The 23,909-nt window shown below is 45.4% G+C and overlaps 1 protein-coding gene across 7 annotated transcripts in view; it reads left to right on the forward strand.

Moving 5' to 3' along the window:
- Positions 1-23,909, forward strand: part of TNC (tenascin C) — a gene marked incomplete at its 5' end in the record, with an annotated part of 63,839 nt that overhangs the window by 16,485 nt on the left and 23,445 nt on the right. The window contains 8 exons of one of the 7 annotated variants that reach the window (XM_081103380.1): positions 6,661-6,933; positions 7,470-7,742; positions 8,326-8,598; positions 11,844-12,116; positions 14,340-14,612; positions 18,411-18,686; positions 21,827-22,099; positions 23,618-23,890. The exons of 1 other annotated variant lie outside the window; for it this stretch is intronic. In XM_081103380.1, coding sequence (XP_080959506.1) covers positions 6,661-6,933; positions 7,470-7,742; positions 8,326-8,598; positions 11,844-12,116; positions 14,340-14,612; positions 18,411-18,686; positions 21,827-22,099; positions 23,618-23,890 — 2,187 coding nt within the window. The remainder of the gene's footprint in view (positions 1-6,660; positions 6,934-7,469; positions 7,743-8,325; positions 8,599-11,843; positions 12,117-14,339; positions 14,613-18,410; positions 18,687-21,826; positions 22,100-23,617; positions 23,891-23,909) is intronic. 5 more of the 7 variants (XM_081103381.1, XM_081103382.1, XM_081103383.1 and 2 more) reach the window with 5 other exon arrangements.

A 23,909-nucleotide genomic window follows, 5' to 3' on the forward strand; every position in this document is an offset into this window, starting at 1 on the left:
AACCAAATCAGTTCTTCCTATATGGAAAATATACACATATTTTGGCCCAATATAAAAGATTATAATGGAAAATGTTAATTCTTTAGGGTTTGACAAGTAATAGTCTTTAGTTTCAATTTAACTAGTAAGTATTGAGAACCTACTGAATACACTGTAGTGTGCTAGTATTTGAGGGGCAAGCGGGTCATGTACTTGTCACTGTCACTTCTGGCTCAGGTGCTCCTGTCACAGACCCTGGGGAAGACTAGATATTCAGAGTGTTAGATGGAACTCAACCAAGGACAGGGAATGATTGGGAGAATCAGGAGCAGCCAGAGTGTCATGACAGAGATGTTACTCCAGCTGAATCTCCATAAACAGAAAAGAGGTTGTAATAATGGGCAAATATGGAAATGCCTTTGAGTCTTTGTCATGTCTGAATACTTTCACTAGCATATAACATAAATCTCAAATTAACAGTCACTTGGAACCTGCTTTCCTCTCTCATAAAGTGAATCAGAGGTTAGGTGATTCAGGGATAGCATAGCAGATCCAAATTATCAGTGACTCAGGCTCCTTCTCTCTTTCTGATCCACTCTTCTTGGCTTCCGTTCTCAAAGTCTCCTCCATGTCACAACACGGCTGCTGCAGTACAGCCCTCACACCTGTGTTCTAGGCAACATAACGGAGGGAAAAAAAGAATAAAAAAAGAGAACCTACTAGATGAGTCTTTCTGGAAACCTCCTTAATGCCTTCTACTCACATTCATCGGTTGTTCCTGGCTATAAGTGAAGTCTAGGAAAGACTAAGTAGTCTCTGGCTGAGCATGTTGCTGCCAAATGAAAGTGTGGTTGTTTGTAAGGAGGAGAGGGAGGGGCATCTGGTATACCACAGCAGCCTGTTCAGAGTCCTGAAGTGAGCCCCGGCAGACAGTTCCACTGACTGAGCATCTGCTTCCCACCAGCTATGAGCTGATCATCGGGGTGCTCTGGAGGGGAAGCCTAATCACAGGTGAAGGTGGGCAGGACAGAATCAGGAAGGAATACAACCATGGTAGAGATTAGAATGTGGCAGCTTGTTATCAAGGGATAACAAAGAATCAGAAAAACAAAAAAAGAGGGAACTCCTCCTCCCCTTCCTTTTTCTCCCCCTCTCTCACTACTCCTACTCCTCCTCTTCTTCTCCTTCTTTCTCTCTCTCTGTCTCTCTCTCTGCTTTTCCCTGAGTTTGACAAATGCTGTACCAAAGTGAGTTTTATAGCTCCATTCAATCATATTAGCTCTGACTACAGACACATTATCCCAATCTCCAGGAGGGAAGCACAGGCCTCGTAGCTCAGAGAAAGGCAAGCTTTCAAGTGAACCACAGGCTGGGGTTACTTTGTGTCTGACTGAGAGCCCCATTTTGGCATCCCAAAGGCTCATGATTTCATTTCCCAGGCATGCCTCCTTAACACTGTTTCAAAGAAATCATTTGTATATTTAAGGACATTGTTCTTATAAGAAAAATGTGCGAAGTCCCTTTTATTGGTTCTTTGCTCACTGTCTCCATAATATATCTTTCTGTAGCTTTCTCCATAGAACTGTTTTGTTTTATTAAAATTCCTTCTCCTGAATTCTGTCCCCCCAAGTCTCTTACATTTACTACAGACAATAATATACCACAAGTGCTACGTTCTGGGGATGCTAGATCAATTAAGATAGGTCTGTGCTCCGAGGAATTCACTACCTAGTAACAAGAAAGCACAAGCTCTAACCAGTTTGGCTCAGTGGACAGAGCGTCAGCCTGCAGACTGAAGGGTCCCAGGTTCGATTTCGGTCAAGAGCATGTACCTTGGTTGCGGGCATATCCCCAATAGGGGGCGTGCAGGAAGCAGCTGATTGATGTTTCTCTCTCATCGATGTTTCTAACTCTCTATCCCTCTCCCTTCCTCTCTGTAAAAAATCAATGAAATATATTTTTAAAAAAAGAAAGCACGATACTCCACTTGCTAGAATTGGGGGTGCAGAGCAGGCAGCAGGAGCACAGAATGACTTTGAGCATCAGGAAAGATTTAAAATGGGAGGAAGCTTAAAATAAAATAAATAAATAAATAAATAAAATGGGAGGAAGCTGTTGGACAGACACCTAGAGACAAACAGGACTATGTTGTGGAATATGTAAAGAAACAGAAGTCCAGGCACTTGGCCTTGGTAAACACAGGAAAAGAAAAAAGAAATACGAAGTGGGAGCTCTTGGGTAGACGTACCATGTAGCTACAAGTCTTGAAATGTCAAAGGGTTGTAGGTTCAAACCTCAGAAGAAAGGGACTTCCAGTTCTGCATCACTAGATTCTCAAAAGCAGAAGTCCGCAAAGAGCACTCGTCATCTGTGGGTTTCACGGAGCAGATGTGGAACTGGCTGCCCCAAAGCATTTTTTCCCAAGGAAATCCAGGGTTCTTTCTAGCCATGGAGTTGAGCCAAAGTGCAAGTCTTTTCCTTGATGTGGCACCGAATTAAAAGTATGCACAACCCAGCTGCCCACCACACCTAAAATAAAATCCAAAGACCCTACCACAGGCTGCAAGGCCCTGCGGAATCTGACCAATCCCATCTCTCTGACCTCATTCCACCCTTGTCCTCATACTCATGTCACCATGGCCACCTTGGTCTTCTCACTGTTCTTTAAGCAGACCAAGCCTGTTCCTACCTCAGGGCCTGTACACATGCTATTCCTGCTGCCAGGGAACCACTTTTCTCTTAGTTCTTCCCATGGCCTTTTCCTGGTTGCATTCAACTTGTGTGTTATTCAAAAGCCTTTTCTGGCCACTGATATAAAATGGTTCCTCCATCCTAGTTTACCCCTCCATGCTGCTCCAAAGTTCATGACACTTATCTGGCCTGATATTATTCAGTAGTTGGTTTATTTATCCACGGCCTACCTCCTACTGCCAACCAAAATGGAAGCACTCTGCCTCTACCCAGTGCTGCATCCCCAGGGCCTTGGACACAGCCAAGCACAAGACATGTGCTTTATGAGCACTGTGGACCTCAGTTGTTCCAGAGGCAGCATTTCCATTGTATCCTCTGGCCTCTCTCACCTCTGTACTAGCAGCCCAAATTCTCCTTCTTAAGGATTAAGGAGAAGGAAAGGGAAATCTTTCCCCTGGAAGGTCTCAGTTAAGCTTAATCTGGAGAGAAGAGGGAGGGAGGGAGGGAAGGTAGGGTAGAAAGGAGGGCACTATGCCTGTTAGCACTGAAAAAATTGAGTGTGTATCAGGCATATCCTTCCCAGCCCTCCTCTCTGCATTTGACCCTGATAACCTCAGGGGAACCCTGCTTGGAGTGGAGGCCAGGCATTTGCTGCGAGCAATAGGGACATAAAACCTGGAGAATAGATAGAAACACAAAGCCACTGAAGCATCTTTCCATGCCAGTGTTGGGGAGGGAGAGATTTCCCTCTTAGTTCTTCTGGCTGGTGGAATAACTAAAATGACAGAAGACAGATTAACAGGTGACAATCACCAAAGTTATGTATGTTCCAAATGGATATTTGGCCCAAGAACAATTTGGCAGTAGAGGCTTATATGCCATCTTAAGCTAAAAAGAAAGGAGGGGTAGTGATTTGGGCCTTGAAAGAGGGGAAAGTTCACATGGAGATGCAGAAGCAAATATTTGGTAAATGAATGTTTGCTGGGCTACCTTGAACAATGGGACACACAAAGGACTTTGATCAAAGGGGCCTTGCTATATTCCTCCTTGTCTATCACACCTAGTTCATATTAAACTGTGGTCATTTATGATGATAGCTCCCTTCCTGGAGCAAGTCCTCTAATTTTCTTAAGCAGCTAGAGAGAAGGTCAAAGGTTCTTCTTGAGTCTTTAGTTTCTTAAAAATAACCAGTTTAGAATAACAAATTTTCCAAAGAGGCATATTTTAAGGCAGCAAGCTGCCCTGCAGTACCATCTACACGACGTTGGGAATCTAAAGATTTAAAGTTGGCAGAGCCAGAAATTCCTCCAGGCCAGCTGGTCAACCCACCATCAGCATAGAAGGGGATTTGGAAATCCTGATTTCCCAGGCCCACTGACATTTTTCAGAGGGTAGATGCCAGTGCACAGCTGTAAGAAAAGGACAACAGCCTTTTCATAAAGAAATGCCAGGAAATTGAGTGTGGAACTACACTGCAGAAACCCTGGGCTTCTGAAGCAGTAAGCCCACAGTGTGTCATTTACCAGTGAAATGTAGAGTCTGCATTTATTATGGGATGCCACTTGGTCCCTACCTCGACTTTTGTCTGCAGAATTTTTATTAATATTATTCTCTCTATCATTCTTATCCCTCTTCTTGTCATTTATCTACTGATTTTACTCATTAAGTTATACTGTGACTTATCTGACTAGCATTTGTTTAGTGAAGGGTCAGGTGGGGTACCAAGAGCACCCAGATACAGTCACAGCATTGCTCACTAAGTATAAATCGATGGTCTTTCTTGATTGACCAAACCCCCAGAAAACAAAAAAATGGAAGAATAGACAAAAATTGAGGTGGCAGTACCATTACCATGATTACTATTTACTGAGCAACATAACATTAGATGAAAGTTAATCTCTCAGCTGTATGAGCAGCTGAAGCAGATTGTACAAGACTGTCAGTAGCATATGAAAACCTGATTCAAGGAGAAAAGATGGTTCTCATCAGGAAGAGATTTTCCATTGTGGATCTCCTCTCGTCTCTCCACTAATCTTTATTGCAACAGTTTAATAGATACTCAATAATTACCTCCTCCCTGCCCAGTGAGGTGACTCTCAGATTTCTTACAACCTGGTACCTGGTATTTCTTTCATGGAAAGAAAGATGTTTTATGTCAGAATGTGAGAGAGAGCTTTAAAAGGTAGTGAGGAAAGACAGTGACTTAATTCACATTAAGGGGGAAACTGTCAGTGTCAGCTAAGTTGCTGAGCAGCAGTTTTGATGGCAGGAGTAGAAACAAAGAAAATCCGCTAAGAGGAGAGTTATGAGCCAGAGGATCAGTTTCCTTAACCTTGCTGTCTTGCTTAGCCTGGATTTGTACCATGTCTTTTTAAGCGAGGACTGCTGGAGCACTTGACAGGGACATGTTCCCAAGGTCAAGGAGACAATTGTTAAAACTAGACTGCTGCTCCTGGCCTCACAAGGCCCGAGGGATTTAAGGATGGCTGACTCTCCTTTTCTTTTGCCCAAACTGGATACATCACTTTGAGTTCAGGGTCCTTTCTTTCTCATTGAGGCCATCTGGGTGTGGTTAGAACTGCTATGAGGCTTTGGGTATGCACTTCAGGACCCGAATTTGGATTAAGTGAGTCCATAGAATGTAGTTCAAGATCAGGTGTCCTTAATATTTTTTGAAATGGGCCAGATAATTTCAGGCCATACAGTTTCTGTCACAACTGCTCAGCTGTGTCTTTGGAGCTCACAAGCAGCCATGCAGAAATGACGAGCATGGCTATGTCCGGATACAATCTTAATTTCATCTATTTTCTTACATCATTAAGTATTCTTCTTGTTTGGCTTGTTTTCCCAACCATTTAAAAATATAAAAAGTACTGTGAGCTTGCTCATTACCAAAATAGGCAGCAGACCTCAGATGGCAGTTTACAGACCCCTGTCCTAGATCAGCAAGATTTGCAGGACTGTAAGCTTTGCCAATGAGAATTAGAACATTCTCCATAAGGTGGAAAAGTCTGAATTAAAAATATTCTTGAAAAGATGCATTTTCCCCTCTGAAAGGCTATCTTCCATCCAATTGCAACTAAGATTTTCAAGTTAGAAGCCTGCTTTCATGGACATGCATAGCTCATTTGAAATTAGCAACCAGTATGAGACATAAATAGAGGGGGAAAACATTCTTTTAAATAAACTTAAAGCAGTTCTTACTTTGTCGTTTACAGGATCCATTTCCAGAGAAAGTCCTTTCTTCCCAGGTCATGCAAGGTTCATGTGAGCTCAGCCATGGGCATATTATTACCTTGAAGGCATATTTAGACAAGAGCGATTTTACTGTACCTTGTGTGTTTGGATGAATGACGATGGCACATTCCATAGGGCCTCAGTCTGTCTTTCTATCCAGTAAGGGACAGTTTTGCAAAGACTCGCCACCTGGCTTAATTCAGCCTCACTTGTACCCTGTTAATTTACCTCTCATCTTCCTGAAGTGATTTAAGTAAACTGATTAGAGCCCCAGAAACTTGAAAAAATTCCAACAAAAAGTGGCAATAATATAGAGGAGATGAAGGAAGCAGGAAAAGGAAATCTAAGAGGAGCCAATTTTCTCAAAATACAGATGGCTGGACAGCTCAGACCAAGAATCCGAGGAATAGCCAAAGGCTGTTCCTTCAGATCTCATCTTCCTGAGACACTTTCCAAAATGGAAACTGAAGCCCAGAGAGGTACTAACCTAGACGGGTAGAGTTTTCTAAACAAGAAGTCAATAGGAAAATGCCATTTCAAAAACACAAGCCCAAATATGCAACAGGGCAAAGTAAGTCTTACATTGATTTTTCTGATGGTGTTTTTATGTAACAGCACCATGCGGGGATGCGGCCGTGACGCGCAGCACGCAGGCCCTCATGGCCTTTCAGCATCGGCTTGCCATTTCTGGGTCCCCAGAAGGAAAGCATTTGCAGGAATGGCTTAACTGACCCCCTCTCTGTCCTTATTCAGACCACACCCCTGAACTGGAAAACCTCACCGTGACCGAGGTGGGCTGGGATGGCCTCAAACTCAACTGGACCGCAGCTGACCAGGCCTATGAGCACTTTGTCATTCAGGTGCAGGAGGCCAACAAGGTGGAGGCAGCTCAGAACCTCACAGTGCCTGGCAGCCTGCGGGCTGTGGACATCCCGGGCCTCAAGGCCGCCACCCCTTATAGAGTTACCATCTACGGGGTGATCCGGGGCTATAGGACACCAGTGCTCTCCGCTGAGGCCTCCACAGGTACCTCTTACCTTTCTGTCTCTAGCTTCTGTTTTCTCAACAGGAAACTGCCCAGGATAATCAGATGGGCTTGCTTTTGAATGGACTAGTTCTGCCCCAAGGTACAGCACCTTGGTGTCTAAGAATGGGGAGCCGCCAGGCTGCAGGGTCCAGGGGCAGCTTTCACACTGCACCCATGTGGGCCACACCCTGTGGAGTCTTGCAGAGCCCGGACTGGGGATCACACATGCAGCCCCTGTGGCAGGGACCTTCAGCTTCACAAACAGGCTCCCTCTTGGTAACGAAAGTTAAGGCATTTTACTTCAAAGTAAAAAGCTAATCTCCTTGTCTACTGGAAATTAGAGCAATTTGTTAATGAAGTAAGATAACCAATATTTTCCTACACACTATTTCACAAATTTAGGAAGCTGCATGATGTACATTTATCTAAAGAAAGTCACTTTTTTTTAAAAGCCAGATAATGCCTATTCATGTGTCAAAGCATCCCTGGATCTCATGTGATTTGAGTATGAAACTGGTTCTTTGTCCTTCTCCAGGGGAAATTCCCAGTTTGGGAGAGGTCACCGTGTCCGAGGTGGGCTGGGACGCCCTCAAGCTCAACTGGACTGCTCCGGAAGGAGCCTATGCGCAGTTTTTTATCCAGGTGCAGGAGGCCGGCACAGGAGAGGCAGCCCAGAACCTCACAGTCCCGGGAGGGCTGAGGTCCGTGGACCTGCCCGGGCTCAAAGCAGCCACTCAGTATAGTGTCACCATCCGCGGGGTCACTGGGGACTCCAGCACAGCCCCTGTCTCTGTTGAAGTCTGGACAGGTATTCTAAACTCACTTACTTATTTGCTTCCTCCCACTATCTCTGCTCAGGAGGGACACAGCTGCTCCCTGCTGCAAACCGGGCTCAGCCCCTACACTTGGGGAAAACCCGTGAATCAGCCTGTTCCATCCAAATGGCATAGCCCTTATACGGCCAAGTCCTAGTCCTAGCTGGGTCCATGGAGAACTCCACCTGCTCTTCCTTTACAAAAGTGAGAGGTGACTTCTCTTTCAAAGCATGTTTCAGTGACAGTATTTCAGAAGTTGGAAAGCACAATTTGCAAATGGAAAAAATATTGGTCTGAGCTCATCTTAAGCACACACCAAAGGACTCCCCAAAGCCCCATTTGTATGTCAAAATAGAACTTGTGAACAATTCCTAGAACTATCTGTCATCTCCAAAGGCTGAATAGGAAAACCCTGGCTTTAGTGCCAACTACTGGAGTGAGCTCAACAGCCGCAGTAAGTAAATTACTGGAATCAACACTCCCAGGACAGCTCATCCCTCGCCCAAATGCCACCTTACCTGAATTAAGTGTGCAGATGCCCTTTTAGTAACTCAGGAACTCTGTGTCCTTATGCAGAAGAGGTTCCAGATCTGGGAAACCTCACAGTGACCGAGGTTAGCTGGGACGCGCTCAGGCTACACTGGACCACCCCAGATGGGATCTATGAGCAGTTTGTCATTGAGGTCCAGGAGGCTGGCCAAGCCAAAGAAGTGCACAGCCTCACCGTTCCTGGCAGCCTGCGCTCCGTGGAAATCCCCGGCCTCACGGCTGGTACCCCTTACACAGTCGCCCTGCACGGCGAGGTCAGGGGCCGCAGCACTCGACCCCTTGCCGCAGAGGTCATCACAGGTATTGGACCCTCCTCTCAGATCAGGGGTGTGATTCAGCCAATCTGTCTTGGGAACAGAGAAAACCCTTGTGGCAAGAGCCGATCCCAGGGCTGTTGAGAGGCAGCGTGAACACAAGCTGTAACTCAGAGAGGTCTGGTTTGGAATTCCACCTTAACTGGCTGGAATTCTTGGGGGTGTCATTTTCCATCTCTGAGCCTTCGTTTCTCACCTTCAAATCCTAGACAACACCCCTACCTCAGAACACTGCCCTCAGCAGTAAATGAGATCATGAAAGTGCTTAGCAAAGCGCCCATCCTGTAATAAACATTGAATAGCAAATAGCTACATTTATCAGGTAGCAAGATCTCATGATAAAAACAGCACAGACTGTGGGGGTGTTGCACAAGAATAAAATTCAGAACTTTCTAGAGAAATCGTATTGTTGGTGGCCTCAGAGTCACTCACGGCCATCTACCTTGGAGTCAGATCTCTACAGAGTGACCTTTGAAATGATCTAAAATTATCAAGTCTCTCTCTTCTTTTTTAAAAATATATTTTTACTGACTTAAGAGAGGAAGGGAGAGGGAGAGAGAAGTGAGAAACATCAATGACGAGAATCATTGATCGGCTGCCTCCTGCATGCCCCCTACTGAGGATCAAGCCCACAATCAGGGCATGTGCCCTGACTGGGAATCAAACTGTGACCTCCTGGTTTATAGGTTGATGTTCAACCACTGAGTCACACCAGTGGGCAAGTCTCCCTCTCCTTAGCAGACACTCAAGGCAGGAACATTTCCAAGAAAGGACAGCCACATTCAACTTCAAGGTTTTTCTTTGACTTGGGGAGGAAAAACAATTCATCTCAATTTGTTCCCTGAAACTATGCTGCTCCATCTGTTATAGAAAACTCCATACTCTTCATGAGGTTTCTTGAAACAGCCTTCAAAGGAGCTGTGGGAAATGGGGCAGATATTTGATAGTAGGATGTTTATATTGAGCCTTAAGCCCATGATATTTTCTACAGGTTCTGTTTTGATAACACTATCCAAATAAGCTAATTCAAAGAATTGTTTTTCTTGCTCATATAGAACAAATAAAGTTGGTCCTTGCTAGAAACTGCACACAATTCCAAAAGTCAGAAAGGTAATGTTATAATCCACCTGAGCTGGCCAAGCTGTCATTGTCCTGGGTTCCCTGGAGTAGCTTCAAACCAAAGAAAAAAGGGGGCATTTGAGACATACGTAATCTGGGTGCAAGATGCTACCATCTGCATCTATAGTTGGTAAACTTTCATTTTTAGCAGAATTCCTTGGCACATGAAATCTTACAAGGAACCCTATTTATGACAGCTAAACAAACAGCTGATCTTGGTGAGCTGGGAAGAGGGCTGCCTAGGCCCACGGCCACAACCCAGTTCTTCCAAAAAGCACCAAGTCTATGTGGAACAGAATCTGGAAACAGCCCCTTCTAAATGGCCGGGTTTGCTCAGACTCTCGTGGTAAAATTCCTGCAGCTATTTTAACTTCTAACTTTAAATCCATGGCCACTTCAGCCTTCAAAAGAGAGGCTGAGAGATTACATTTAACCCTGAGAAGCAGGGTTTCATTTTTTCCATAGTTGAATCTAAACTTTCTAAAATCAGCCACAGTAACTACATAAAATGTCCTTCCTACATTGTAGAGAAGTAAATAGCAGGCCCCGCTCTGCACGATTTACCAAGCAACAACCACTTCTCATTAAAAGTGGGCCCTGCCTTCACACAAAGGGCCTTGCTTCGTGGTGCAGGCATTCTTCATTCAGAGAAAGTTCTAGCAGAAGACCGGTGAGAGGGAAAGAGCCGGACCAAGAATCCCATACAGAACCTTTGATCCCCAAAAGCTGGAAAAAGATCAGAGATAAGACATCAGCCTTGTCTAAACCTGAGGCTTTATAAACCCAGTCAGATAGTCTATGGCCAGCAATGAGATGATCTCTCCAAGGTCAGCAATGAAATAAAGTGGGAATTATCTCCCATAGCAATAAGAATTCCCAAGGGGAGAAATTGAAGGTTGGTTTGCCTGTGCAAATCAAAGCCCAATAAGATGCAAATGGGAGTTTGCAGCAAGGAAAGGAAAGGTTTATTTAAGGAAATGGCACCAAGCCGGGTGACACAGGTGAGCTAATGCTCTAAAACCTGGCTCCCCGGTGGCTTCTGGAAGATGGTTATATAGGGGGGAAAGCATTAATCATGGCAACTAAGGGAGTTAAGGGCATGGGCTCTACTTGCCTGGTCAGGGCCAGGGTAGGATGTAGTTGATCATTGCATCTGGTCCTGACGTCAGCCATGGCGTCGCTCTGTCTGATTTTGAAAGGATGTGGTCAGTAGGGTTTGTTCCACCTTCACAGGTCTGGGGCTGAAACATAACTGAGGTCAAGATGTTATCTTTAGTTTGACAAAGCCTCTCTTGATCAACAAACCTGAGGCTTTGTTCTTTAAGGGAGATTGATGCTGACCAGAACTAGTTGTCCTGAGGGCTCCAGGAGAAAGGAGTGGATGGCAGTGTGTGAAGGTGGGAGGGTCTGGTCGAAAGGAGGCAAGGGAGTCACGGTGCTGTCAGGGCGAAGCTGGCTAGGATTAGGGAAAAGGTCATTTTAAAGAAATGGAGTTCCTGTGCAGTTACAGCACCAAGACAACGATGTATCTGTTAGGCTGCCAATTACCAGGCACTCACTCCATGTCAGGTAGGACACTCAGAGGTTTATAAACAGCGTCACTTAATCATCACACAGTCCAAGGAAATGGTGTTGTCAGCTCCTTTTAAAGGTGAGGAGAGAGGCTCAGAGATGAGTTGGGTGACATGCCAAGATTACACAGCTAGTAAACATCAGTAATGGAATTCTCACCAAGACACAGCAGCCTCCAAAGACTACACCTCTAACCATTCCTGCTTCCTGACCCACAATCCCCCCTTTTCCTGTGTTCTGGCTGTGCCTGCTTAGAGACCTCCCGTTGGGTTGTGCAGTTGTCCAGATGGCATTGCCAACGCAGGGATGAACAATGCAGATGTTCCCCTTCTGCCCATTTATAACTGTTGTGGCCAGGCTACCACAGTTCAAATGGGAAATACCCAGAGACCAAGGATGACCACACACACACACACACACACACACACACACACACACACACTATTCTCTCATCCCTTTCTCTTCCCTGGGCTGTGGGACATTTGGTTTCCTCATTTTTTGGTTTACAGAACTGACACATACCTATCTATCCTTCTTCAGAGGAGCTCCCCAAGCTGGGAGACTTAGCCGTGACCAAGGTGGGCTGGGATGGCCTCAAACTCAACTGGACCGCAGCTGACCAGGCCTATGAGCACTTTGTCATTCAGGTGCAGGAGGCCAACAAGGTGGAGGCAGCTCAGAACCTCACAGTGCCTGGCAGCCTGCGGGCTATGGACATCCCGGGCCTCAAGGCCGCCACCCCTTATAAAGTTGCCATCTACGGGGTGATCCGGGGCTATAGGACACCAGTGCTCTCCGCTGAGGCCTCCACAGGTATCTCCTCTCCATGTTGACGCTCTCTCCCCAGGTTCCCTGCTTTCTCTCTGAGCGATCAGGGAGTCAGCTTCTCTCCATGTCTGAATCCCTTCCCTGGACCCTTAGCTGCCGGCTGTGCATGGTCAGCAACCTCCTGGGGCTGTGCCTTAGTCCAGATGCCTTTGCATCCCGAGAATGAGCAATACAGATGTTGCCTTTTCTTACCTTCAGCTTCCAGCCTCCCCCAGACTTTATCTAATTCTACAACACATCTCTCGTCTCTATTGCATTCTCTCCAGTGCTTGGATATAACTAAAAGCCGACCCTTCCCATGTGTGAGTTATGGTGGAGCACAGATTACTTATTTTAGAGAGCTTTTTTGCTAGTTGGAAATTATCCTTTCCTATCCTGGACCCTGCAAGGGTATAAACACCGTCATTCTTGAATTTCAAAAAATGTTTTAACTTAAATGTTTCTTTAAAATGCACTGAGTATAATAAGAGAACTGAATTACCCTCCTCTGGGGAATTCTCTCAGATACTGAGTCATTGTTAGAACATAAAATTAGCCAATAGCTAGACCAAAAAGGGAGAAAGAAAATCACACGATTAGGACTGGAGACAGTACCAAAGAAAAAGCCATTCATTAACAGAAGTACACCCAGCAGCATCTGAAGCAAGGAATGTCCAGGCCATGAGTGTCAGGGACCTGGTGCCCTTTGCTCTTTTAATCAAGAGTTGCGCCCTGGAGTGTTGGCCTTTGGATGGCACACTCCCAGCCTAGACCCAGGACGGTGCCTCACAGTCGGCTCATCACTCCTCTGAGTGACAAGGTGTCCAGTGTTTCCCACGAGCCTGCTTGTGAGCAGCCTTCCAGCATGTTTGCTATTGTTCACCTTCCTAAGGGCTGCCATTGCCTGGAAGCTCAGTAGAGGCTGTGTTGTTTGGTTTTGCATATGCCCCATTTTTAGATAATTATTGCAACAAAACTTTCATGCAAATCTTTATGTCCTAGTTGGTTCTATCAAAAATATAGCTCCACATTCTAGCCTCAGTCATTTTAGTAACTCTCACCAAGATGCACATACAACACAGGCAACCACTGCATTAACGGGCCCTGAGATGCCTCAATAGGGCCACCTCGGCTGCTCTGGATGGACCTGCGGCTCATTTCATCTCACATCCACAGACCTTCCTCCTCAGAAAGCAGAGCAATCGCCCTCCGCTTCTGATCTTTCCTGCAGATCTTGTGGTTTGGATGTTCTTCGTATTTTTATAGTTGTTTTTCTTTTCAGTGACAACAACGTTCTTGCTTCTGATGAGTCAGTATTGGGGGGGTGGGGGGAGGGTCATAATTCCATCTGCTCTGTGTTTCACCAAATCCGCTGGGACGGGAAGGCCCTCTCCTTCCTTGCCAGGGAGACAGTATTAGCTTTTCAATCCCCGCTCCTGCCTGCCCTCCGCATGGGTTATTCCTGTTGCTCAGAAAAGCTTGGGCAGGACCATCTCCAAGACAAAATGTTATTTCTTGCCTTGGCTCTTGTCTCCTCGTTGGCAATGCTATACTAGCCTTCTTGGCCCACATAGAAAGCAGTTAAGAGAGGACAAGCTATTTTAACAGACTGTGAGAACGGCTGGCCCTTGTCAGAAGGATAAAGAAAGTCCTAAGAATGGCACTGACACATTGCCAATTTCCTTCTAGTCACAAAATCAGAAGCCTCCAGGTACCATCTTGGGAGGGTAATGGCGTCAGAATTATTTAGTCTTCATTTGAATAGATGGGAGCTCCCTCAAAGCAAAGGGCGCCTGCAGTAACTTGGTCTCCTGAGTGCAAATCCGGAGCCGGGAAGCTGCCAACACTCCTATCTTTTGACCGATGGCCAGCATCCCTGAGGTGGGGCTCCTGGGAGCGTCTGGACTTAGGCACAGCAGGTCCAGCCCCAGTCATTCAGCATGTTTCTCACGCTCCAGATCCGGCAGCCTGGCCATGTGGGGCAGCTCCAGAGCGGGGAACTCTAACTGCCGTATCTTCCTTTTTGTATTTTTCTTTTAACAATCCCCCCCCCCCTTTCCTCTCTCATGGGCGCTGATTGGTAACACTGCTGCATTTCACCATAACCCTCAGGTATCAGATCTTTCTACCCAACTGCGGTTCTATTAACAATCTCAACCTTAAAACACAGCCAAATGGTTAACTCAAATTTATTTTCTTCTCTCCAACCCCCCCCCCTTTTTTTTTCAGCCGGAGAACCTGAAATTGGAAACTTCAATGTTTCCAACATAACCCCTGAGAGCTTCAATCTGTCCTGGACAGCTACCGATGGCGCCTTCGAGATCTTTACCATTGAAATTATTGATTCCAATAGGTTACTGGAGACGGTGCACTACAAAATTTCTGGTGCTGCACGAACTGCCTACATCTCAGGGCTCCGCCCTAGTAATGATTTTATTGTCTACCTCTCTGGACTTGCTCCCGGCATCTGGACCCAAACCATCAATGTCACAGTCACCACAGGTACACGTGCACGCTCCCATGTCTAACACCCTCTCTCTCCAGGGTCTTCCTTGCAGGGTGCAGCCACTCCTGGCCCATTGACCCGTGAACCACAGTGCAGTGACTCCTCCATGATGCCAGGCTCAAGGTTATTTAACAAAACTCTCTTCCAACAGCGGCCCAAGTGGTGCATTCGCCTTGCCTGTGTTATCACTGACCAGCACATTTACAGAGTAAAATGTATTTTGGTCCAGATTGCCAAATAGAATCTGGAGAAAAGCATTTTCACCTTCAGCAACAAAACAAAGCAAAAAATACCCATAATGAGCATTGTCCCTGAGTAGGCATGACATCCACATCCATCAAAGAGGTCTTAAAAATCATGTTTGTTATCCTAGTGTCTTTCTCTGCCTTTGACCTCTTAATACCCAAACATCCTGATGATTTCATAAATTGTGTTGGTGCTATTTTTTTAATTGGGAAAACAATGAGAAAGAGCAGGTTCCTCATCAGACGCATGCAGAGGAAACCATGCCATTCAGAACACCCCAATTCCAATGCCACCTCTAAGAGAAAAGACCAGAACATGCTGTCTGGCCCCCAGAGCAGCAAATGGTAGATGGCAAACACAGAAGTAAGATAGTCATGTTTCAACCAGGAGCTTGCTTAGCATAAGAGAAATGGCCCTCACTTTAAATCCGTAGTGCCCATGACACACTCGACCGCAGGTGTCCCGTGGTGTGCCGAAAAAGAGAATAAATGAACTTGGAAAGGAGAGCCTTTTCCATTCAAAATAGCATCCTCTGCACATTGGGGGACAATGCCTTCTCTTGACAGATAACATAAGACATCACAAACTGGAAAAAAACATTATTTGTGGAATAAGCTTAGGAGAATTTCTTCTTATGGTTCCCAATCTCATTCTGGAGAATTCAAGAGGGCAAAGTGTAAAACTTCACGGTTTAGTCGTATGTGTTTTGATTTGGACCCTGTGAGAGCGTTTCTGATTGACACACTTTCCTATTTTTTTCCTCCTCGATTTGTAGCCAAACCTCCCCTTAGCCAGCTCACTCTCTCACATGTGACCGAGGGCAGTGTGTCCCTCTCGTGGAAAGCTGGGAGTCTGCCTTTGGGGTTTTCTTATAGAAGTTAGGCCAGGGGTCCTCAGACTGCGGCCCGCCGAAAACATTTATCCGGCCCGCGGGGTGTTTTTGCCGCCGCTGTGTGCATAGGAATTTGTTCATAGTTTTTTTTTAAACTATAGTCTGGCCCTCCAACGGTCTGAGGGACAGTGAACTGGCCCCGTTTAAAAAGTTTGAGGACCCGAGTTAGGCATCCGGACCACCTCCGAGGACCGTGGCACATTCTGGGTCCCCCCATCTGTCATCACCGCCCTCAGGGCTCCTTCCAGTTACCCTGCCCACCTTCATGGGCTGATGGGCGGGCAGCGCGCAGACCCTGGCGGTCCAACAACCACAGGCACTTCCTGTGACCAGTTCTTCACTCTTCTTGAACTTCCTTTGAGGAGCATCCCCCCAAAAATCATTCAGTCCCCATTTTTCATCCTCCTAGTTCTAGGACTTTCTCAAAATGTGATAGAGCCACCCAGATCAGAGCTTTAAATATAAAAAAATACTCTTACCCCCAGTTAAGGAACTTCAGTATCAACTGCAATTTCCTTAATATGCATTCATATCTGGAGTTGCTCTGTTTGGAAAGAGTTAACCTGACTGGCTTTGCTTGAAGATCTAAACCATCTTTTCATCTGATCTTGAATAATCATTTCCAGTTCCTGCCATTATCATCTGCCTGTGGTCTTTCTAATCAGAGTTTGCCTGTGTCACATTCAAAAAGGTATGTGCATGCCGCCTCTGGTTCCTTGGTCAGAATGCATTCTTTTTCTCTCCACAAAGATTTTTAAAGTAGCACCACTAACAGTCAGAGAAAAGACCCTAAAGCACACCCCAAGAACCATGTGAGAGGACCCAGTGGGCTCACCTTGTCCTTGAGCCTTCCTGTGCCTGCATTCCCTACAGACTGCCCTTTTTTGACATTTACTCGATCAAGCATGTTTTGTCATCTACTGAAATCTGTCACAAAGAGTTAGAGTCTCCCTCTCATTCATCATCTTGTCAGAATCTTGGTGCATGTGGTGAATATTCAGAGCAATTCAATTGGGGGAAATGTCTGTCTTTCCTGGGAGCAGGCAGCATGTCAAGGCACTGCTCCGAAGGGTTAGACGTGGTGGGAGAAAACGTCCCTGGCTTGCATGGAACACTACCTACCATTCTCTCTCTGCGTCTTTTCTTGCGTCTCACTTTTCAGCTTGGTTGCACCCTTTGGGAGACAGCTGGCAGTAAGGAGACCTGGCAGCGAGGAGCCAGGCCTTACTCAGCATGTGATTGTGTTGGCACTGCCGGTCTCTGTCTGGTCGCATGAGTAGAGTCCTAGCGTGCATCCTTAATCCGGGAGGTTGCTTCCACAGCCAAATACAGGACAAACAGAGTCCCGCTTGGAGGACTTTATCTTTTGTGGGGCTGAAGGAATCTTCCAGTGCTGTGGCTGCAAATTATGCCACCATTAGCTTCTCAAGCTGGCTGCTAAGTAGGAAATCCTATGCCCTTGCCTAGGGCTACATTCCATTTCTGAGCCAGAACTTTTTTGTCCTGAGGGACCTTAGGGCACCAAGTTATGCTGTGCAGTTGTCCAGCTAAAGTTTATACAAATGAGTCCCCTCCTTCCTGCAAATATAGTAGTTGCAGCCAAACAACGCCTAAGTCAGTGGGAGGATTGGTCTGCTTCCTCCCAACCCTAAATCCTCATCCTCGTATCTTAACTTCCAAGGCTGCTGCCTCTCTCAAAATACAGGCTGGGTTGAACTTACTCTAGTGGTAGTAGTATTTGATAAATATGCATTTAGGAGACCAGACCATATGCATCCCAGTTGAAAGCAATGGTACAGGCCCCCTGCTTTAAAAATAAGTTGCTTTTATTCCTGATTGTCTAGATTTTAAGGGACAAGAGAAACTTAACCTCAGTGGAACCATCCACCTTTCCAGATTACCCACGAGGGGAATATCCTAATCAGAAAAAGGCAGCGTCCAACATCAAGTTTCTCTCACGTTTGCATACACCAGGAATTTCTTAATGAAAGTCACTTCCACATTTAAAGCATTTGGGGTGAGATGTAGGTTTCCCTATGGCATATACCTTTGGGTTTCTAAGTACTGTTAAGAATGTCTCTTGGATGGATAGTCACCTTTAATGTGTACAATCCAAATAGATATGCAGAAGACTGAGTAAGGAAACTTCAAAGCAGATTTTCTAAGGCACGTTCAATGGCACACCAGCTCCGTGAGATGTTCAAAGAATATCCCTCGTAAAGGGTACCCATGAATCAATGTTCTTGAACCGAGCCAGCATTTCAGAGTCTTTAAAATGCGAATCCCTAGGGTGAGGTGTAGTCTTCTGTGTTTGCCACGTATACTTCACCAAGAAGCTGTCTTCTTGGAACAGCTTTCAGAGCTAAGGCCCCGTTACAGCCTGTGTCCTTGACACCCTTTGCATTAATCCTGTGTACTGCTCTTATGGCTTCTTTGCTTTTCTTCATACATGGCTAGCAGATGCTCATGTCTACACTTAAAAAGAACGCAAATCTGTGCCTGCCGATGAAGCAATGGAGCCTAATGTACTACCTTTCAGCAACTATTTGGAGGGATGGATACTTCCATGTTCTGCGGCTATATTCTGAGAGGTCTACCGCTTCCACTAATAATGTCTTTCCCTTTCTCTCTGCCCATGTTCCTTCTTCCTCTTCAGAGCCAGAGCCAGAGTGGGGCATGCTAATTTTTAGCAATATTACTTCCGACAGCTTCCACGTGTCATGGACCGCTCCAGCTGGGCCCTTTGCAAAGATTGTTATCAATGTTAGTGATTCCCGTGGGCTGCATGAGCCACAGCAAATCACAGTCTCAGGAGACGCTCAGCATGCTCACGTCACCGGCTTGGTGGAGAACACTGGCTATGACGTTAGCGTGACAGGGACCACCTGGGCAGGGGAACCTACCAGACCCCTCACTGCCTTTGTCGTGACAGGTACTCATTCAAAGGTTCTCACTTGTCTGCTTAGAATTCTGAGGTGGGAAGGGGGGTGAGGGGGGTGGTGATAGACATTCTAAAGAGAAGTTGAACCCAAAACATAGTCTTTACTCCATATATAAGTGTCTAAATGGAGAGCAAAGAGGGATCTTATGCAGCCATGCGTAGGAACTTGAGACAATGAAGTCAACAGTATAAAACTTCCACGGATGTTTATGCTCAGTTTTATAGGCTGTCTGACCCACAGTTTGGAGATTCTGGCTAAAGAGTGACTTCTACATTAATGTGGCCTAGGGCAGGAATTTGTCCATAGATCATGCTATGTAAGGCAGACAGACCATGACCTACCTGCCTCAGAAGTATAATAATTTAGCGTTTTCTTCTTAAAAAAATACTTCTTTAAAATTGACTTCATAACAGATTAATGAAGGCTCAACCTAGGATAGTAGATAAATTCCAAGCTTAATTAAACCTTACCCATTCATTAAACTTGACTTCTAACTTCTCTTTGAGTTACATAAAGAAATACTTTTCTATTTCCTCTCCTGAGATCATCCTAAATCAGTGGCAAAGGCTGCAAATAGTGTCGATTTACCAAATATCTAGTCTGAAAAAGAGGAAAACCAACTTTGCCATCCAGTTTTCACATTAAACCAGGACCTTCCTAGGGTCTAAACTGTGGTAAATAAGAGATGTTAATAAGTTCAAATAAGTATTGAATTGGAGGCAACATAGTCCTACAAGAGCGAGGATTTTGAGACCAGGCCTGAGTGGTTCCTAAAGCTCTCCCCATCTTCTGAGTTATATAACCTCATCTAGTTCTTAACTGCCTGAACCCCAGTTTCCTTTTTTTAAAAAAAATATATTTTATTGATTTTTTACAGAGAGGAAGGGAGAGAGATAGAGAGTTAGAAACATCGATGAGAGAGAAGCATCGATCAGCTGCCTCCTGCACATCTCCTACTAGGGATGTGCCCGCAACCAAGGCACATGCCCTTGACCGGAATCGAACCTGGGACCTTTCAGTCCGCAGGCCGACACTCTATCCACTGAGCCAAACCGGTTTCGGCAAACCCCACTTTCCTTATGTATGAGGAGAGGATACCACAGGGCCCACTGGCAGCCTTGTCACAGGAACTAAGTGGCCATGATGAGATTTAACTGCCTGGCACCCATTTCACAGATGCCGGGTCCTCTCTGCTTTCTCCCAACACTACAAGGAAAGTGGTGATCTTAAAATAAGTGGTAAACCTAGACAGAAACAAAGACCCGTGCAATCTGGACTTCCCTATTATTTTAAAGAGAATCCCAGACATGTTTTAATGTGAGATTAAAAAAGTGGTTATATATTCTGTCCCACTATCTAATGTAAATCCAATCCATCATATGGTCTCCAAACACAGACTATGGTACCTGCTTAGTGGGGCATGGGGGGCAGGCAGGGAGGCAGGGGTAGCTATGACATGAGAATCCCACTGCCCGGGAGGGGAGGAATGGCCAGCCACAGATCCCGTCAGGCCCTGACTTGTAGCCCCTTGAAGGACCTCCCACAGAACAGAGAGAAGAGAAGGAGGTAGGGAAAGCTGGCTTTGGGAATCCTAGATCCAGTTACAGCATTGTCTCAGCTAATCCTTGAAGAGAAAAGACTGCATTTGAAAAGAAGTATATTTTAATAAGGGGTGGGGGGGGGGAGCACAGCTCGAATACAGGAACTACAAATAACAGGCCTTTGATGGACTAATTAGCCCGCACGCCCTCCTTTTCATCAGAATGCAGTGCTTTGACAGCGTGGAGGTGCAAAGAGGCAGTTCTCAAAGCGAGGCGCCTCTTGTCTAAACAAGACTCAGCCATGGAATTTGAGCCCCTTGTCTTACCGACAAGGAAGCTTGTTTGCACAGCCCATGTGATTTCATCTTTGCCTTTGATAGAGTTATGATTCTGGGGAGATCTTTACGTGTTAAAAAAAATGTCTCAAAATAAACACCAAGTGTTTCAACATAAGTTCAGAAAAGTCCAAGCCACAGTAAAATTTCAGTCTCTCCTTAGGGGATGAGGGCATTTATTTACTTGTTCATTCACTCACCAAGCACTTCTTTTTAAAACATTTTTCTTTACATCCCGTGGATTAGACTGTGGGCATTAGTGTAGCGGTCATTTATCTCTTTTAAAGTTTCCATTTAGCTGCAGTGAAAAAGAAGGTTCTAAACTAGACACAGCTAAAGCAGCCTTGGCCGTGGAATTACCGGGCCCATGCCCCTCCGGTAAAAAATAAATACACTCACCGTTATTGTTTTGCTGGAGGGGAGGCTTTGGGCCTTCACTAATCCTGCTTATGCCTCGGGACTTGCCAGCACTTGGGCTGACTAATTAGATGTTGGCTAAGGGGGTGGAAAGAACATTGAACTTGGAGTGTGATGACCTGGGTTGGATCTTAGCTGAGCCACCTAGTAGATATGTGATCTTGGGCAAGTCAATGACCTCTCTGTTTCTCAGATGTTATGGGGAGGGAAGTATTGACAGAAACTCAGCTGTTAAAAGCTCACTCCTCTTGGGAATCCCAGTGTGTGGAAAGATCCCTTGGCACCTAAAAAGTAAGAGTGCCCGGGATGCAGATGTTTGGTGAATGAATGAACAAATGACGCTAACAGAACGTACTGAAGATCCAGACATGTCCTTATTTCCTACTTTTATCCAGAAAAACAAACATCAAAGGAATTAGCAAGTCTTAGTATTCTTTACTGGCCATAACCATAAAAATCTTACTTCCTCCTTTTTTCTCAACTTGTGAGTATGTGTCACTAAATGGCCTAATCAACTTGATTCATGGCCATTGGAGTCAGACACTCCTAAAAGACCTTGCTCTATCACATACTTAGCTAGGTGAGTTGGCCAAGCCAATCAATCTCTTTGAAGCTCAATTTTCTTACCACTATAATGCAAATAATATCTACCTCATACGCTTCTTATGAAATTACACAAGATACCATCATCTGGCATCTAAACTCCTGACATGCATTTGCTGAGCATGTAACACATGTACTGGTTGACGGGGTATCTGCAGTGTTTGCGGAAACTTGTGCTGTCCGGCAGAGTCAGTGCTGCTAACCTGAGTTCCTTTCACTCCTCCCTTCTTTCAGAGGCTCTGCCCCTTCTGGAAAACCTAACCATTTCCGACATTAATCCCTACGGGTTCACAGTTTCCTGGATGGCATCGGAGAATGCCTTTGACAGCTTCCTAGTAACGGTGGTGGATTCAGGGAAGCTGCTGGATCCCCAGGAATTCACACTTTCAGGAACCCAAAGGAAGCTGGAGCTCAGAGGCCTCATAACCGGCATTGGCTATGAGGTTGTGGTCTCTGGCTTCACCCAAGGGCACCAAACCAAGCCCTTGAGGGCTGAGATTGTTACAGGTATTTTGATTCAAGTGAGCCATTTTCTTCCCTTCCTGGTTTCCTACCATGTAATCTATGTACCGGATCACCATGGTTTTAACATCCTTGTCCATGTGCTCTACTTAATCCATAATGTGGCCTGTTCTTTTATGTCCCCTACCCCACGTTCTCCCTCGTCGTCTCTAATGAGCACTCCCCTTCTCCCACTCCAGAAATGAGATGTTTCCAAATTTTTCCACTTGGTGTTCCAAATCCTTTAGACCATGACTTATCCCTAGCTCTTCTGTGTTTACTCCACATCACCTTCCCCTGTGCTCATCCTGGCTGGTTCCCAGCTACATTCCAGCCTTCTCAGAGGAAATACACCAATGAGTATATTTCAGAAACTTACACTTACCATCTCCAAGGTTCAACTATAATCTTGACAAACTTACCAGGTGGGCTCGTCATTGGAAAACCAATTACCAACTTGTTATCTTGGTAATCACTAATATCATAGATAGTCTTCAACACAGACTAAATCCATAATTTTCTCAAGAGTAGTCATTCCTAGAAAAGTAGGGCATTAACAACATTAACATTCAAAAATCTGTGTTTCCCAAAGTCTTTCTAGAGCTTACTACTTCTGTAGAATTTTTCAAGCCCCACTTGGTGAAACCATGTTTAAGTAAGTTTCGGAAACACTGACTTAAAATAGGATCCTTGACCACAAGGCTTCACAGAACATCCAAATGTGCATGTGTCTCTCCAAGAGGGGCTGATTCAGGCAGTATTTCCCCAGCTTCTTGGATGGTGGGTACCTGTTAAGGAAGATTCAACAGGAATAGTGTGCTGTGAGTACACTTTGGGAAACTCAGCTGTAGATTTATCTTGACATTGAGTTTTGTCTAGTTCAGGCAATCCCAGATAATACCTTGCATCCAAAGTATCTAGCACAAGAGGTTCCAAGCCTTAGTTCTACCAGCTTAAGACGTATCTAATGGTTAAAGCAAGTGAGTCAAGAGTAGGAGCCTTCAGTAAAACTGCTCCAAGAAAAAAGCCAAAAGATCATAACATTTACATCATTTTAAAAGCCATTTTGCTCACGATCAAGGGAAATATAATCAGCGGTATCATCATAGGCAGCTCTACAGATCGTTAAAGCTGGTTTATTTGTCTTTTCAAAAAGAAAAGAAAAAGATCTCACAGAGGAGGATGGGCACTCGGCCACTGGAAGACAGAGAGCAAATGTAAACAAGTTCCTGGCTTTGAACTTGTTTAATAACGCAGGGGAGGGGCCAATGCTGAGTCCAGATGTGGATTTATAGGATTGCTGTTAGACAAAACTCACATATGCAAGCATCCACTCAGTTTGTATTAAATGTGTCAAGACCATCTTTTCCTTCTCCTAGGCCTGCTAGACTTGCTCATGTTGAATGATTTTCCTTTCCATCTCTCAGGACATCACTGCATACTGACATCCCCCTTGGAGAGACGATGACACATACTGATAAATGATGTTTTCTTTCCTCCTACCACCATTTTCTCCCCTTCTAGAAGCCGAGCCAGAAGTCGACAACCTTCTGGTTTCAGATGCCACCCCAGACGGGTTCCGTCTGTCCTGGACAGCTGATGAAGGGGTCTTCGACAGTTTTGTTCTCAAAATCAGAGACACCAAAAAGCAGTCTGAGCCACTGGAAATAACCCTCCTTGCCCCCGAACGTACCAGGGACATAACGGGTCTCAGAGAGGCCACCGCCTACGAAATTGAGCTCTATGGAATAAGCAGTGGAAGGCGATCCCAGCCAGTCAGTGCTATAGCAACCACAGGTACCGTACAGAAACAGGA

This window comes from Myotis nattereri, assembly GCF_964212035.1.
Source record: "Myotis nattereri genome assembly, chromosome: 12".
Lineage (NCBI taxonomy): Eukaryota > Metazoa > Chordata > Mammalia > Chiroptera > Vespertilionidae > Myotis > Myotis nattereri.